Below are 19,230 nucleotides of genomic sequence, written 5' to 3' on the forward strand. Positions count from 1 at the left end.
CTGAGTCAACCCAGCCAAGTTCCCAGTGGACCAGCTGCTGTTGAGCATTGCTAAAAAGGGCTGCGCTGCCGGAAGTGAGGATGAAGTAGTCACCTTTTGAATTAGCTGGAGAGCAGTCACAGCCAAGTTTGTGCCTATACGGTGGGCAGGAGGGTATTTACACAATGCATTGTCCATCTTACATACATAACTCCATATACCCTTTGCAAAAGCCAGTTTTGCCATCTCGACGTTCAGGCCAGCATCTTCTTGGTGCACCATTGCAATCTTGCAAGCATCTCTACCAGGGACTATGATCAAAATCACAAACTAAGCAGCATTAGAAAAGAGAGGTGGGGCGCGCGTGGGGGAGGGAGAGAGAACTGCCATGAAACAAAGAAACTGCAAACTTGAACACTGATTTCACAATCATCATGGTCCACCGAATGTCGATTTTCCATTTCTCTATCATCAATTAAACAAAATTGCCTGAGAAAAAGTTCTAGTAAACAATTGATAAAGGTTGTTTTGACAGGACCAATGATGTGCAGAGTACAGGCTGGACTAGGAGACTGTTCTTTTAGTTTCAACATTTGGCTTGGCTGTGTCAAAATAAAACTTGCAATAGAAGAATAATTGACTTGGGCTTTGCCAATCAACATTTTTTTCAGCCACCACATAGGACAGTTCCAGTGAATGATGCATCATGAGTCACCATGAACTGCAACATGTCATGAGATGGATTGATTGCAAAACGTAATCAGTCATCTTCTCATTTTGCAAATTGCCAGAGCTAAATGAATCATAAAATTCAATGGCATCAAAGAGCAACAAATAGCATAGTGACGGAACTATAGCAGAGACAAAAATGAACTGCATATTGGTACTTCAAAACACAATTGGCTTTTTTCTAGAAATAGATGCAAGTTCAAACTTCAAAACTCAGGGTTCATTCTGGAAATTAAGTCTTTCAATTTCCAAATTCAAACAGGTCAGTTGGTGAAAGAGTTGCCTATCCTACAAAAATGGCCATGCCCCACCTTTGACACAGATGACTTTTTATGAAGTCCATGTTCACTATGCACTTGGAACAAGGGTGAACCGAGTCCTAGGTGAGCTTTAATCCATGGTATATGGACAATTAATTGTTTCTAAACTAAAAGCTACAGTCCGCATTCCAGTTCAAGTTCAGTTCACAAATGAGTTCCAGTTGACAGATTTGTCTGGAGTTTAATCTATGAATCAGTTGAAAAATTAGATTATGATCTGATGCAATCACATGATACAATCCAGTTCACATGAGTGCATGAATCAGTTTACAAATGAGTGCAAGAAAGAAAAGTAACCGTTGATTTGGAAAAATAACCATTAATGTGCATCACTTCACAAAAACGTGCAACCCATCACTGCAATCACAGAATAAGTCAATGAATCACTTCACAACCATCCATCGACCTGCATCACTTCACAAGCATGTGCATTAGTTACAAAAGTCTAGGACCTGTTGCAATAAGGAAAAGTCAATTAGTTACAAAAATGAGTTGATGAATCAGGCTACAAATGAGTGCATGAAGCCCAAGTACTACTCCTACATGTGGTGACAGGTCTGCATTGATGGCTATCAGTTTAGAAATGAGTGCACAAAAGGAAAGTAACCATTGATTTGAAAGAAAAAAAAAACCATTGATACAAACCACTTCACAAAACCTGCAACCAAACTCAGCAATCACAAAAAAAAAAAAAGGTTAATCTATGAACCACTTAGCATGCATCTCCACTGATCTGCATCACTTCACAAGTGTCTGCATTAGTTTCAAAGTCTAGGATCTGCTGCAATCACGAAAATTCAGTCAATGAATTAGCGCATGGATAAGTTTTTACCATTTACATTTACAGTTTGTAATAGGAATTACAGAACTTTCACAACCACATTTGCATTCATTTTAGTGATTCTGAAATGTGTTCATTCACATTCCCAACCCTATTTACATATATGAATCAGAAGTTTCACATTCCCACACATGAATATAATGGTAATACAGAAAACTCAATCCACATGCATATTTAAAGAACCATGACATCTTCACTATCTGTTATCCTTAAACAACTATGAAGCAAAAAACATGAGATTGTGCATTTGTGCTCAGTATAGGTAACCTGACCATGATCATAGTTTTAAAACTCGCTGACTCAACTCGCTGACCACCCCAACCAGCAAGGCCTATTGAAAAAATTTGTTTGCGGGCTTTTAATCCTAGAAGAACTGCGCTGATGTGCTCTACCAAAATCTAGCCATTTCATCAAACAGATAACATGCATGGAATCTAGTCATTTCATCAAACAAATAGCGTGCCATTTCATCCAGCCATTTCAACAAACAGATAACATGCCATTTCATCAAACATTTAGCATGTATCAAATCTGAAAGACAGAAAAAGAGACACAAAGAGAAGAAGATATCACTCCTATGGAGAGGAGTTTCATGGCATGTGTTTCTTCGGGCAGGAGCTTCACGGCTGCTGCAATAGAGAGAGATAGAAGATACGGCAGAGAGAGGGACCAGAATGAGAGATGGAGCAGAGATCGGGAGGGAGAGAGAGGATTGGGAAACAGAGACATGGGGAGAGAGGGGATTAGGGAACGGAGAGAGAGAGAGAGAGAGATCAGGCTATTTTGGGCGCGGCTCTGTTTTGAGCGCGCGCCCAAATTTGGGCGTCGTTTCGTGAGATGGACCATGGACAGTCCTGACAGGGGCTTCGTGGGGCCCACTATGATACATTTGGTTTATCCACTCCAACCATTAATTTTATTAAACTATTTTAGTTTATGATACCAAACTTAAGATAAATTTAAGGCCAAAATGGACCACACCATAGGAAGCAAATGTGATTTAATCTTAATGTTTCCTACCGTGTGGTCAACTTGAGCTTTCAATCTAGCTAATTTTTTATATCATGCTCTAACATAATATTTCCAAATATATAGACGACTTAGATAGAAAAAAAATATATTTTTTTTAGGTCCCATAGAGCCCCTTACAACACCGTTAATTATTAATGTGTGTCAACTTTTAGCTACAGATTAAAACCGCAGTAACTCTAGCTACGATGTATATCTATAAAAAAAAATTAACGTAGTCTGTATCCTTTGCCCCTTTTTTTGGTAGTGCAAAGTGCGTGTGCTGCAAAGAAGAGTCAGATCAGGGGCCAGCTACAGAATCCTTGGCCCACCTTTTTCTGGACAGCGAGGTAGCAGCAGCGGTGTGGAATTTTTTTGGCAGAGTGTTCAACATCAAAATTATGCAAGCTCCCACAACGGAAGCCAGATTTTTGCAATGGAGAATGGCATACTCGGTCAGCAACTCTCACCATATCAACAAAATGCTAGCGCTAGCTTTCATCTGGTGGGAACTGTGGAAAGCAAGAAACAAGGCGGTGTTCGAAAGTATAGCTCCAGTGGCAGGATCAATGATCGCTCGCGTTGCTAGGTGGTTATCCAGACAGGAACACAAAGTGGAAGGGAGAAGGACAGGTACAGTTTCTAATGTTTCTTATCAGCCCCCTGTAGGTACAAGCGGTGTCAGGAATGGAACCCAGAATATAGTTAAATGGCATAGACCTCCTGTGGGCTGGGTTAAAGTTAATGTTGATGGATCATCTAGAGGGAACCCGGGTCTAGCTGGAGGTGGCGGAGTTTGTAGGAATGATAAAGGTGATCTCATTTTTGCTTTCTCGATAGGATATGGGGTGATGTCTAACATTGAAGCTGAAATCAGAGCAGCCCCCGACGGGGTAGCTATGTGTATAGAAAAAGGTTTTTGTAAAGTGGTGGTAGAATCGGATTCAAAGTTGGTGGTCAAGGTGTTTAACGAGAACTTAAGCCTGGCTTGGAAATGGAGAGGCTGGATGGCTAGAACAAACCACCTTCGTTAAAAAGGGCAGATAGTTTTTGAGCACATTTTTAGGGAAGGGAACGCTCCAGCTGATGCACTTGCCCGCGAGGGGAGCTTCTCTCAATCTCAGATTTGTAGTACTTCTTGGGCCGAGCTTCCTCAAGAGGTGTGTGGGCTTCTTGTCTTCGACAGGATAGGGCTTGGTTCTATCAGGGAGAGGAAGTAACTTTCCAGCCTTCTTTTCTGTTGGAGGGAGGTTTTTCCTTCTTTTTTTGGTTTTGGTTTGTTCCAGGTTTTGTGAATAGTGGGATTGGTGTGGCCCAGTTTTGTTGTTTCGTTTGGTCCTCGCCAGGTCCTTTTTCTCTTGGGAGGGCCCGGTTTTGTAAGTTTTTGTTTAGAAGTTTTATATGAATCAAGAATTTTTTGAAAAAAAAAACTTCTGTGGACTTTGACACAAGATCACTTTCAAGTTCTGAAACCCTTCCCTTGAGAAAATGAATTTCATTCTCCAGTGACTTCTTTAGCTTATCAGCCTATATAAAATAGCATTTGTAGACACAATCAAACAAGCATGCCTTTGTACACATCTCAAAAGGAAGAAAGGCAAAAAAAAAAAAAAAAACACTTATACATGAAGATATCACATATGTGACACATTAGGTTTATCAGATCTGAACTTTCCATTTGATTTTGAATATCAGATAATTTTACTTTTCAATTAATCCACAACTGTCAAGGTAAAATGATGGTTTTTTTTTTTTTTTTTTGCTGACCATTGATAAATATATATATATATATATATATATTGTTGCCAACTTGATAATTCAAATGGATTGAGTTTTACATATGAAATCTTGAGTATTGTATATCAAAATATGGAGAGGTCAGATATCACATATGTGACACATTCGGTACAATCACCCGCGTGTGTATGTATATGATACTCAGGTTGATATGGCGAAACAGCATGTTAATGAGGTTTGCTTTAGGAGTGAAGTGGAGGAAGTGAATGCAAGTTTATAGGATATGCTTTTTTCTTTGTGCTCATAAATGGGTCTCTAAAACGCTTTTTAATGATTTTGAGGGGTTTGCCGTTGCCATCTTTCTTGTACATTATGGTAGTAGATACTCTTAGGTAACTAATTATCAAACTGAACTAAGAGGACGTTTCAGGTGGAAATTTGGGATTTGGGCTACAACTTCTCTAAACTTACGTAACTTATGGAAGAGTAGTTAATGATTAAAAAAAAACTAAAGCATTCCTAACTGACAGTGAATTAAACATGCATTCCTCTTTTTTTTGACTTTGATCTTTCATAGATGCCTTAAAGCACTTTTTGTGATTTGCTTTACAGTAGATTGGTATTCAAGGAGCGTGGTCTTGGTTTTTAGCTCCTTTATTATAAGGCTGTCAACAAGAATTATTACAAAAATAGGCCTGCAATCATAGATGGTTTCCAAATCTTCAATTTAAGTAGGCATTATTGAACTATCATGATTTTTTGTTGCTATTATTGATGTCCCTGATGTCTTGATTCTTGAGTCTTCATGTATATACTTTGTACTATTAGGTTATATTAAGCTTTCTTTCTTTTGTTATTAAAGCTCGAGATTTACTTGTGAAATATTAGACATATTGATAAATTAGGGATTTTTTTTTTTAATAATGCATGTATGTTATTATTTTTGTGTGCACGTATTTATGTTTCTCGAATCAGAATTTCAGAATCAAAATCAAAATCAGAATCAGAATTAGTAAAAAAATAAAATGAAATTACGATCCTTTTAAAAAATGTGTTCAAACCTAGGATGGACTTTTAAACTTAAAACTCCAACTCAAACACACTAAAATATGTGACTTACTGTAAAAGTAAACTTACTATTTACAGACGATATCCATTCCTACTAGACTTCATGGTTTTCTGCCAAAAGTAGTAACAACCCATCAACATAGTAAAGTGGTTTGGATGACAACTGTGCAGTTACACAGAGAATTAATGTCTAACAGAGCATTCTGGTTTTCTAATTTTCTATTTTCACATCAGTGCTGATGTCACATATGTTCCTAACGCTAATATATGGTTTCCATCAGTAAAACAGAGTAGGGAATGCCAGCGCTACACTATAACTAACAAAATTGGAACATACTTGTAGAAACATTACATAGTAAGACAGAAAGACATGAGTAAGAAAACGAGGAAAGAAAAAAAAGCATACATGCATGCATGCATGCATACATACATACATACATCCATACATACATACATTCATAGATTAGGTTATAGGTTTAGGTTTAGGTTATAGGTTATAGGTTTAGGAATTCGGGTTCGGGTTTAGGCTTAGGTTAAGGTTAAGGTTATAGGTTTAGGTTTAGGGATTTGAGAATAGGTGATAGGTTTAGGTTTAGGTTTAAGTTATAGGTTATAGGTTTAAGTTTAGGTTTCGGTTATAGGTTATAGGTTTAGGTTATAGGGTTAGGTTTAGGGATTTGAGAATGGTTTAGGTTTAGGTTTATGTTATAGGCTATAGGTTTAGTTTATAGGTTATAAGTTTAGGTTTATATTATAGGTTTAGGTGTAGGTTATAGGTTATAGGTTATAGGTTTAGATTTAGGTTTAGGTTATAGGTTTAGGTTATAAGTTTAGATTGAGGTTATAGGTTATATGTTTAGGAATTCGGGTTTGGGTTTAGGTTTAGGTTAAGGTTAAGCTTATAGGTTTAGGTTTATGGATTTGAGAATAGGTTATAGGGTATAGGTTATAGGTTTAGGTTTAGGTTTAGGTTTAGGTTATAGGTTATAGGTTTAGGTTATAGGTTTAGGTTTAGGTTTAAGTTTAGGTTTAGGGATCTGAGAATAGGTTTAGGTTATAGGTTATAGGTTTAGGTTTAGGTTTAAGTTTAAGTTTAGGGATCTGAGAATAGGTTTAGGTTATAGGTTTAGGTTTAGGTTAAGGTTATAGGTTTAGGTTTAGGTGTAGGTTATAGGTAGGTTATAGGTTATCGGTTTGGGTTTAGGTTTAGGTTTAAGTTATACGTTATAGGTTTAGATTGAGGTTATAGGTTATAGGTTTAGGAATTTGGGTTCGGGGTCGGGTTCGGGTTTAGGTTTAGGTTTAGGTTAAGGTTATAGGTTTAGGTTTAGGGATTTGAGAATAGGTTATAGGTTATAGGATTAGGTTTAGGTTTAGGTTATAGGTTTAGGTTTAGGGATTTGAGAATAGGTTTAGGTTTAGGTTTAGGTTATAGGTTATAGGTTTAGGTTTAGGTTAAGGTTATAGGTTTAGGTTTAGGTGTATGTTATAGGTGGGTTATAGGTTATAGGTTATAGGTTTGGGTTTGGGTTTAGGTTTAGGTTTAGGTTTAGATTGAGGTTATAGGTTATAGGTTTAGGTTATAGGTTACAAGTTTAGGTTATAGGTTTCGGTTTAGGGATTTGAGAATAGGTTTTGGTTTAGGTTATAGGTTATAGGTTTAGTTTATAGGTTTAACTTTAGGTTAAGGTTATAGGTTATAGGTTTAGGTGTAGATTATAGGTAGGTTATAGGTTATAAGTTATAGGTTTGGGTTTAGGTTTAGGTTATAGGTTATAGGTTTAGCTTTAGGTTATAGTTTTCGTTTATAGGTTATAGGTTATAGGTTTAGGAATTCGGCTTTGGGTTCAGGTTCGGGTTCAAGTTTAGGTTAAGGTTAAGGTTATAGGTTTAGGTTTAGAGATTTGAGAATAGGTTATTGGTTATAGGATATAGGTTTAGGTTTTAGGTTATAGGTTTAGGTTTAGGTTTAGGTTTAGGTTTAGTTTATAGGTTAAAGGTTTAGGTTTAGGTGTAGGTTATAAGTGGGTTATAGGTTATAGGTTATAGGTTTGGGTTTAGGTTTAGCTTTAGGTTTAGGTTATATGTTATAGGTTTAGGTTATAAGTTTAGATTGAGGTTATAGGTTATAGGTTTAGGAATTTGGCTTCAGGTTCAGGTTCAGGTTTAAGGTTTAGGTTAAGGTTAAGGTTATAGGTTTAGGTTTAGGGATTTGAGAATAGGTTATATGATTAGGTTTAGGTTTGGGTTTAGGTTATAGGTAATAGGTTTAGGCTATAGGTTTAGGTTTAGGGATTTGAAAATAGGTTTAGGTTTAGGTTATAGGGTTAGATTGAGGTTATTGGTTATAGGTTTAGTAATTCGGGTTCGAGTTCGGGTTTGGGTTCGGGCCTGTAGTGATGTTTATTTATCATTCAACCTATTCACAAGATTACACAGACAGTGATGAAGGGAAAAAATAAATATCAGTGGTTCCCATCTTCCAGGGACCCCCGCTCAACATCCGAATAGCTCTGATGCACATCCAGATCTGCTTCATCAATTTCAAGATAATACATAAACACGGGCCTGTCCAAATGGCCAGGCCACCCATATTGCTGTCCATAGGAAATGGACAGCTTCATCATGGTCATAACAGTGGTTCTCACCTTTCAAGGACCCCACTCAACATCTGGATAGCTCCGACGCATATCCGGATCTACTTCATCAATTTCGAGATAATACATAAACATGGACCTGTCCAAATGGCCAGACTACCCATATTATTGTCCATAAGAAATGGACAGCTTCATCATGGTCATAACAACAGTTCTCACCTTTCAAGGACCCCACTCAACATCCGGATAGCTCCGACACACATCCGGATCTGCTTCATCAATTTCGAGATAATATATAAACATGGGCTTGTTCAAATGGCCAGGCCACCCATATTGTTGTCCATAGGAGATGGACAACTTCATCATGGTCATAACAACGGTTCTCACCTGTAAAGGATGGAAGAGAAATTGATACGAGAAGTTTATATGATGTGGGGTCGTGATCCATATCAAACGGTTTGACTTGATTGTTTTCTGCTGTGAGAATTAATCGATCTGACTTTCAAAATCCTCAAAAAGACAATCATGTTACCTCAGAGCTAATATTTTGGAAATGGATCTATGCTCCCTGTAACACCCTTCTGAATCATATAGCCCCAGAAATCAAGTCCTAAAACACCCTTCCAAATTCAAAAGAATGGTACCTGAGTTTTCATATGTGACAAAGCCAATTCCTCGATGTTGCTTGGATACTGGTTCCTAAAACACATTGAATATCAAATATCAATGTCTTTGATATTAAAGATATAAACATACAAACTCAAGTTTTATAGAAAAGATACAAACAAGAGAGCCAATATAGAACTACAAGGAATCAACTGCTCTAATTGCCCATAGTCATACCAATAAAGCAGGTTTGCAAATAACCGTGCACCACATGGTGGAGAATTTTCATCCAGTCCACTCATCCATTAGATGTGTCACCATATTTTCACCTAGATCTTAAAAATCAATCTAACCCAAAACTTGGGTGGGCCACACCATAAAAACTCTAAATTCTAAATCTTAAAAATCAGTCCAATCTAAGACTTGGGTGGGCCACACCATATGAAACAATGTAAAATCGTGCTAAAAAACTCTAAATTCAGTTCATCCTGGTCTGGTGCATTAGGTGATTGAATAAGACACCATATAAACACTAATACAGTGGACCCCACATGCAACTTACATTCTTGCAATAGCGGGACTTCCATCTCAACTATCCCCCCATATTGTAGACAACCTACGTTTTAAATAAGCCTGAATTTTTAGGTCCTAGTGGTGGATCTCATGTACATGACGTATTCCATGCACGTCAGCAAATAGTCACACCCGCAAATAAGGGTAAAAGCACTTAGAATAGTATAAACATCTCATAAAGAATTTGAGAATTTTGTAATGTGGTTTTATAAAGAAAAGGTTGCGTAGAATGGCTATAATATTCTTGACAAAAGGTCCATTTTGTAACTATTAGTCCAATTACTATAACCATGTGATGCAAATAATATTTGAGATAACTAAAAAAAAACAAATCAAGCCCCACGTGATGAACGGTCCAATCAATGAATTATATAGTATGAAGGAAAGAAGACTCATCAATTTAGCTAGCAAGGAGAGAAAGTGTGAGTACTTGGAATGTTGCCCTTTCTTTAAATAATGGATGCATATTCCACAATGTAATTTAAGAATGAGAAAGTTTTTTATTTTCTCCGACAATGCATATGGGCACAGATTTACATATAAAGATTTCAAAGATTGTAAAACAGAGTAAATGATTATATTAACTTCCAAGTATCAATTAGGAAAAAAAATGTAAATGATGATGGGAAAGAAATCTCGATATATTAAATTATTGAAGGACAATGAGACATACCGAGACTACAGGTGCTGTAAGCCCCGTATCCTACACCGTACCGTTTCGTAGACTTCCGCGGTCTTCCCGGTTGAATTTCAACAGCCTTCGACCCTTAACTGATATTTGCGCGTGATCCTGTGTCACATGTCGTCAACCTGAATCGACTCAAATTGAGACTTGTACTCTTGCGATCGCACCGTCGCCGCGTCTCGTGCGCCAATCCGATATTCTGGCTAGGAGATGTGGGCGAGCGCTTGGTGCGAGGAAAACGTCGCGCGTACAAATTTTGAGAGAATCTCCATGACTTGTCACATCAATAAATCCATCAATCAATCAATCTCATCATGTCAAGTACATGTCAAGTACACATCACCTTTCACCCATTCCCAAGCAACCCCAAGTCAAAAGTTTCTTACACAAGCCCATACTTTCCTTATACCAAAAACCACAAAAGTCAAAAAGTTCTTACACCCATCACTCACCACATCCATCACTCCTTCACTCCATCACCCATCTCTCTTTACAACCCTCTCTCTCCTTCATTTTCAAATCACAATCCAAGCAACCCAAAAACCTCCATACGTCCAAGCTCTTCCACTCCAAGAGAGCCACAAGTGTGGCCCACCTTTCCTACCCTTTCATCTCTCATCTCAACCATCCAAACCTCATCTCCTCCATTGAAATCAAAGCTAAGGAGCTAAGGAAGCCTAGGGTGCAAGAAGAAGCCGGTGAGTGATCTTGGATGTTTGTCTTTTATCTTTCTTTTTTTATTTAATGGTCCACATATGTGGGACCCACCTTGATGTAGGCTTTGTATCAAAAGGGGGCCTATAGTGGCGGGGCCCCTCCATCCTCTCCATTCTCTCTCTATTGTTTTGTTTTCCCTTTTTTTGTGGGTATGATGGCTTGTGGCCCACTTGATGCAGGACCTCATCCACGCCATCCATTGATGTAGACCCCCACTGTTTTCATGGGTGGTACGTGCCATGGGCAAATAAATAGGTGGGCCATGTGGGACCCACCTTGATGAGGCATGCCACCCGTCCGTTAGTGGAGGTGGCTAACAGTGAAGTGTTAACTAACAGTGAGTGTGCACTGACGTAGGTGTGCTAACAGTGGGTGTGCACTGACGTGGGTGGCTAACATGGGTTGTGCTGACATTGACTGTGTACTGACATGGGTGTGGTGTGAGACCCGTATCTTAGTCCATATCGTTCCATATGCTTCCGCGATCCTACCGGTCAAATTCTGACAACCTTCGCACCGTATTCGATGATTGTGCGCGATCCTAAGCCGAGTCCCGCTTGCCAAAGTCGGCTTGAACCGAAACTTATATCTTAGTAACCATGCTGTCGCTGCGATTCCAACGCCGCGACTCGCGCATCGACTTGATACCCAGGCTAGAAGATGTCGATCTGCGTTTATTCCGAAGAACTGTCACGCATTGCGAATCTTGAGGGAATCTCTACAATAAGTCCCATCAATCAATCATAAATGCATCCCTTATCCAAGTACAACCACCCACTCCTCCCTTTTCCATAAGTCAAACCTCTCTCTCCCTCACCATCCCTCTTTTACCCATTTTTCAAACCAACCCATACCTCATTAATTACAACCACCACCTCACCCATCCATATCACTCTCATCATCCCACCCTCTCTCTCATTTCTCAAATCTCCCAAGCAACAAAAATTTCACACGTCCAACCCCTCTCTCCCAAACCACAAGTGTGGTCCACCTTTTCATCTTCCATCTACACCCTCTCATCTTTCATCCACACCATCAAAAGTTCATCAACCTCTATCAAAAGGCAAGCTAAGGAGCATTGAAGTCTAAGGGACCAAGAAGAAGGAAGATAAGGTGGGTGATCTACCATTGCTTTCAATTTTAAGGGCCACTTGTTGTGGACCCGCATGATGTATGTGTTGTATTAATGGAGGGCCCATAGTGGCGGGGTCCCTCCTCTCTATCACCGTATGTCTCTCTCTCCCTCTCTCTCTCTCCCTCTCTTTCTTTCCCCTCCCTAGAATGAAGTGGGCCCTACCAAATCATGTTAAATCCACTCCATTCATCAATGGTGAGGCCCACCACATTTTAGGCAAAAATCCACCATCCGGTGGGAATATATATATATATATATATATTATACTTATATTATACTAATATATAAATATATATGTATATATATATAGTTGGTGGGCCACGTCCATGTGGGACCCACCATAATGCATGTGTCTATCCATACCATCCAGCGTCACTGGACACTGGACGGGCGATGCTAACATGGAGTGTGTATATTGACATGGGTGTGTACTTGTAAAAGAAAAAGAAGAAGAGAGAAAGAAGTGCTGGGCCACTCATGCAGGCCCCACCTTGATGTATATATTTAATCCAAGCCATCCATTCCATTCTCGGAATTATTTTAGGCGTTGAGCCGAGGTATGAAATTAATCCGAGCATCTGGTGGGCCGTAGCATGGAAAATGGGGATCCTTACTGTTAAAAATTCACTTGATGACCCTATACATGAAAATACCTCGGATATTAGACCCGTTGGGCTTGTCTTGAGTTGTAGGAGCAAGTGGACAGAGTGGATTTTGTTGATATGGGTCCACCTAAGAAAATCTGTGGAAAAATTGATTTTATATATATATATATATATATATATATATATATATATATATATATATATATATATATATATATATATATATATATATATATATATATCGGCTGGGCCTCACGGCTCCAGCTGTGGGCCCCCATCGTGATGCGTTTCGAACATCAACACCATGCATCTGATGGGTCCCCTCGGACCAGGTGACCACCCTAAAGATCGGCTGTATACGGAACTCCGGTGGGCCACACCATTTAAAATCATGTGAAGACATGCTTAAACATATAAAATCAGTTGGTGGGGCCTTCCTGAAATTTGGATGTAGCTGAAACTTGGTCTGAATGGTCAGCCAAGTGGGACTCACATAATGGGTGGGCTGGATCTATGGACCACATCACGGTGGGCCCCCCCGACGGTGACCTTATGGTCAGTTTAGATGGCAAACAAATATTACAGTGGGCCATAGGTCCACGTGACCCTCAACAGATTGGATGTAAATAAATATCATGGTGGGCCCATGGTCCACGTGACCCGTGAACTTTTGGATGGCAAACAAACATCACGTTGGGCCTCAGTTCCACCCAGGTCCACGTGGCCTTGTGAATAGGCTGGATGTAAATAAACGTTATGGTAGGCCCTGGTCCACGTGACTTTATGTACAGCTTGGATGTAAATAAACATTGCAATGGGCCCAAGTGGGTGGAAAATAAACATTACTGTGGGCCCCAGGATTGAGTGACTTTATCAATGGATTGGATGGAAAATAAACATTATGGTAGGCCCCACATGGGACCCACTTATGTATGTATTGTAAACCATACCCTCCATTAGAGTGGGCTCATCATGATGCATGTATTTCATCCAACTGTCTAACCATTTTGGAGATAATTTAAGGCCCATTATTGAGGTCCATCTTGATGTATTGGTGGTCCTAGTTGAGGCCCACCTTGATATGTACATATGAGACCCATGTATGAGGCCCATTTGATGTACTGGAGGCCCATGGGTCAAGGCCCAATAGGATGTACATAAGGCCCATTGTAGTGTGATTCCACCATGGTATATGTATTGATTTTATAGTGGGTTATACCTTGGGAGCAATGATGGTTTGACGTCCACATTGAATAGATAATGTTAGTTGAATGTCCGCATTATAACTCTCCCTAAGGCCCACTGATAGGCCCATACTTGTGGTAAGTAGGCCGTCTAGGCCCATCTCCGTTATACACAGAGCTCATCTCTTTATACATGTTTAGTATAGATCCATGATTCATGATCATTCGCATCATATGTATGCCTGATATGAGGAGTGACCGATCATAGCATATGCCTTCGGGCGGACTGTTTATTGGCTCCCTGATAGGCGGAGTTGCACAATATAAGTGCATGGTACACGCAGGACTGTTGCATGACTGATAGTGTGACTCATGCACTTGTATTTGTGTGATTGTAGTTACTGTATGCCCTAGCGACATCAGGGCCATAACCTCCACAAACACATCGTGGATGGCAGGATTGGATACCAAAAATATTTGGTTCTAGCATACGGGCGCCATAAATGTCCCTGGGTGAAAATCTCTAAACCCAATGGTACCAGAGGATGACTCCAACGTCGAAACCAAGTAGATACACGAGCATGCGAGGGCCGTATACCAGTAGGCCGCGTCTCCCACTGTATCGTGGTCGGTTGGAAAGGGGTGTGACCTTACCCGCCTGAGTGAGGGGATAATTTCTAGGTTGAGTTTGACCAGCTTGAGGAATCGGTCCGCTATCGATGAGCCGGGCCCGATATTGGTAGGCGGATAGTGAGGTCTCTTTCACCCTCCCAGTTGTGCGTCCGGATAGGGGCGGCAAGCTGGCGTAAAGTGTACTTGACCCCGGTGATTATCCATACTGAGAACCGCACTGATTTGATGATCTAGTGAGGAGCTGCATTGATATGTGGATGAGAATTGACATGCTTGACTTGCATTCTGCATCGCATGGCCTTGATGTGGCCAATCGCATTCATGTTTTACACCACATGGCCTTGGTATGGCTGATTGCATACATGTGTTCATCAGCATGATCCCTCATTTCTCCGACCTTGCACCCTGAGCACGATCACATTGCGCACACACTTACACCACCCTCTAAGCTTTCTATAAGCTTATACACGATTGATGCGTGCAGGTGACGCTAGGTCGTAGCTGTAGCATAGCAGCAGCAGGAGTGTGCGGTCGAGCCTTTGGAGTTTTGTTACTCGCATTATCTTGTATTTCCCTTCATATGCATTGTACTTAAAGTTTTTTATCATAGTGAATTTTGTGATGGTGTTCTTGTGATTATTGTTCATGGATTATGCTTTTGGTTATGCTCATTATAATTGAACTGATGATTTGTAATCTTCCTTATAACATCCTAGGATCGGAACCTGGTGTATAAGTGCCGGGAGCCGAGAATGGGGTACTGCGGAGGCTGTCGGCGCCAAATTCGGCGATCGAGAATTTTGTGAGCCCGGTTTTTGAGTTTGGGACGTGACATGTGGAGTGACGGTGGGGTCCATGGGCCCACCCACGTCATCCATCCATTTTGGAGGGCCACACCATACTATATGTGTTTAATCTAAACCACCCACTATTTCTGAATGGTGGGGCCCACGTTCGTGTGGGGCCCTCCCTGACACACCCAGCCCATAACTCAACTGGTAGACTGAATGGAGGTACCTCGTTGCAACATTGAGGTCTTGGATTCCCTTGTAGGGAGTGGCTAACGATGTAGTGTGATTGACGGTGGGGTCCATAGGACCCACCTACACCGTCCATCCACTCTGTTAGGCCGCACCATGTTGCATGTGTTTAATCTGGACCATCCATCGTTCTTGGACGGTGGGACCCACCCCACGTATGAGGCAGCATCGTGATGTATGTATTGTCCAGGCCTTGGACGGCCTGGACGTTTGATATATAATATATATTTTATTATATTATATATATTATATATTATATTATAATATTATATTATCTGAGAAAGGTGGGCCCTGCGTGGGACCCACCCCTGCTCCCTTTATTTTAATGCAGCCAAGCTGTACAGTTACAGCTATACATTATATATATATATATATATTATATTCTTTGTATAATGCATGAGGGTGGGCCCTAGGTGGGACCCACCTCTGCCTTACAATGGGCTGTGGGCTACACGTGGAGGCTCGCATGGTGTATGTGTTTTGTACATGCCGTCCGTCCGACGGTGGGGCCTACTCCCTATGTATAGGCTTTATCTACATCGTCCCCTATTTGAACAGTGGGGCCCACCATGATGCAAGTGTTGTATCCATGTCATCCAACCGTTTATGAGATCATTTTATAGCATGGGAAGATAGTGTGAATCATATCTAAAGTTCAAGTGGACCCCGCCATTTAAATAGTAGACAATGACATCCACCGTTCAAACTTCTAGGGCTGTGGTGGTTTCTAAATAAGTTGATATTCTTTTTACTTCATTTATCTCTACGTTAACTTATGAATCGGTCGGATCTCAAATATACATAAGGTTAGGCCCAAATGAAGCCCATCAGTGTGGCCCATTTGATATACATGAAGCCCGTTCGTGCGGCCCACGTAATGCGGCATATGTGATGTGGTCCGCTCGACATAGGAGGCCCATTGAGATATATTTGAGGTCCTAGTGCGAGGCCCACCTGATGTGTATTCGAGACCCAATGCGATGTATGTGAGGCCCATGAACAAAGCCCAATGTAATGTATGAGCGGGCCGTTGCATTATTTATGAGTTCTTCATAAGGGTCACCCCCTATGAGCAATGATGGTTGGACGTCAACATTGATGGGCAATGATGGTTAGATGTCCTCATTATGACCTTCCCTTAGGCCTTAATAGGCCCCTTTCGATTTGTCGAGGCCGATTGTGTAGGCCGATTCTGATTATCGGTGCCGATTATCGAGGCCGACGCCGGTTATCGATACCGATTATGTGTATATGACAACATAACATCATGATATATGCCCATACGCATCATCTGCATGCTTGTGATGAGATGACTGATTGATCATAGCACATGCCCCTGGGCAGATTGTTATGGGACTCCCTGATGGAGGGAGATGCCCACATGAGCGCGTGGTACGCGCATGATTGCTGTATGATTGGATTGCGTGATTCATGCATCTCGCATTGGGTGACATGTATACCGTACGCCCTAGCAACATCAGAGCCATAGCCACCACAGGAATATCATGGTTGGAAGGATTGGATACCGGAAATCTTATTCCACATGGAGTGCTATAGATATCCCTGGGTGAAAGTCCCTAAACCCTTATGGTACCAAGAGGTTGCTCTAACGTTTAGATCGAGTGGGTACATGAGCGCTGAGTGCCGATTACTAGAAGGTCGCGCTTTCCACTATATCGTGGTCAGTTGGAAGGGGTTGCAGCCTTACCAGCCCGAGAGGAGGGTGCAAAGCTAGGCTGAGTTTGACTAGCACGAGGAATGGGTCCACTATCGACAAGCCGAGCCTAATATTGGCAGGTGGATAGTGATGTCTTTTCCACTCACCTTATTGTGCGTGATGGGGCGACATTCTGGCTTGGAGTGTACTAGACCCCGGTGATATTCCAAAGTTGAGTTATAATGATATGTGGACTTAGATGAGGATTTGCATACTTGAGTTACATTTAACACCGCATGGCCTTGGTATGGCTGACATAATTCATATCTTGCACTGCATGACCTTAGTACGGCTAATAGCATTCATGGATTCATCAGCATGTTCTACATTACTCTGATACTGTATAATTATATTACTACCTTAAGCACATACTTACACCACCCTCTAAGCTTTCCATAAGCTTATGCACGACCGTTGCGTGCAGGTGATGTTGGACCGTAGCAGCGCTGAAGCAGGAGCGCATGGCAGATCATCTTGGAGTTTTTTGTCCATTATTATTGTATTTCCCTTTATGCTCATTGTATTTGTAATGTTTCTGATCATAGTGAAAATGTGATGGAGCTTTTAGTTGTTGTTTGTGGGTTATGCCTTTGGTTATGCTTATTACGAATCAAACTGATATTGAAAATTCTCCTCGTAGCATCCCAGGATCGGAACCTAGCAAATGGGCACTGGGAGCCGAGAATGGGGTACTACGGAGGCTGTCGGTGCTGGATTCGGCGATCGGGAATTTTGTGAGCCCAGTTTCTGAGTTTGGGGCATGACAGGTGCCCAGAGCGAGATAACTGCACCAATGTTGTACTTAGCTGCATTGACAGAATAAAAAAATTATACGAATGAAATGACAAAAAGCAAGGATATCATGGACCAAGAGGAAGATGAGTACCCTCAAGAAAAACTCATGCCAAGCATATTTAATGCGACGAACTTTCATTATGTCTTTGGTTGGCTTCACTAAAGGTTTTATCTGCACTAACAGGATAGATAAATAAACAACACCAATAAAACAGAAATTTACTTGGATGAAAAAGCTGAATGCCAATTTACAACACAGAAGCAACAACCAGAAAATTGTGTATCTAAAAATATAAATAAAGAGCTAAAATTTGAGTACATTTGAGTGAAAAAATAACCAAGATCTACTGATGACACTACCCGTAGAAAGTCAATACCCCTTGGATAAGTCAATCCTCTATTAATGCAATTAGCATTTCTAAAGGAAATGCAAAAATAAATAAATAAATAAAATTTAAATCTACCTTCTAAATTGTACTTACCGATAGTTGGAATTGTGGTAATAATCTCCCCCCACTTGAGCTTGAGTCTGTTTTCTATTACAATTAGCAAAATCAATACGAACTTATAACAATAGGTACCAGGTCTTTGATCTAGGGGTGATTCACAATAAAAGGTACCATTTACCATGAACTAAAACCATATATTATCCATACCTTGATTGGACTCACTACAAGGGTAATCTTTCAATGATGGCCCACTGCTTCTGATAATCACTACAGGGGTAAGAAAATTATAAATAGTAAGACTCATGAGATGACATATGTACAAATAGTGACAAGACTAGTTGGTAATGATAGGAGGCTAAGACATCATATTATTTATAAAGAACAGGAAAAAGTAAAGATAAAATAAATAGTTAAAAACTTTACCATTTCAATATTGAACCTTGTAGTGGCAACATTGATCTGTGGGGCTAAAAATACATTAGCCTGCATATAAAAATCTCAAGTTAGTTGGGCCTTTGAGGTCCTCAAATGATAGTAGAAGAAGCCAGAAAATTGCTTTTGTTCAGGACAACCCTCATTCGGTTGCCCGAATTCATTCGTCTTTAGGACTTTTTTCCTATCAGGTTGCTTATGTAAAAAAAGCACCCCTAGTAGGACCTCTCTTTCTAGACGAAGAAGAAGAAGCTGGCACAACAACATAAAAAGAACAATAGTTATATATATACAACCTTGATTACCGCCAATATATAAGAAAATTAAAATTTACATATCTAATTAAGGAGAACTATCATATTACCTTTGGTCTTGCTCGC

The 19,230-nt window shown here is 40.3% G+C and overlaps 1 protein-coding gene across 3 annotated transcripts in view; it reads right to left on the reverse strand.

Moving 5' to 3' along the window:
* LOC131221735 (structural maintenance of chromosomes protein 2-1-like) overlaps window positions 1-18,960 on the reverse strand; it is a 47,019-nt gene extending 28,059 nt beyond the window's left edge. The window contains exons 1-2 of one of the 3 annotated variants that reach the window (XR_009159552.1): window positions 5,752-5,783; window positions 4,327-4,404 (exon numbers count right to left, since the gene is read on the reverse strand). Coding sequence is in view for 2 of the 3 variants with exons in the window: in XM_058217051.1 (XP_058073034.1) it covers window positions 18,842-18,873 (32 nt within the window). In the remaining variant the exon portion in view is untranslated. Of the gene's footprint in view, window positions 1-4,326; window positions 4,405-5,751; window positions 5,784-18,841 lie in introns of those variants that run through there. The other 2 variants (XM_058217051.1, XM_058217050.1) reach the window with 2 other exon arrangements.
* Between the last annotated feature and the right edge of the window lie 270 nt (window positions 18,961-19,230).

The sequence above is a fragment of the Magnolia sinica genome, chromosome 12, assembly GCF_029962835.1.
Source record: "Magnolia sinica isolate HGM2019 chromosome 12, MsV1, whole genome shotgun sequence".
Taxonomy (NCBI): Eukaryota; Viridiplantae; Streptophyta; class Magnoliopsida; order Magnoliales; family Magnoliaceae; genus Magnolia; species Magnolia sinica.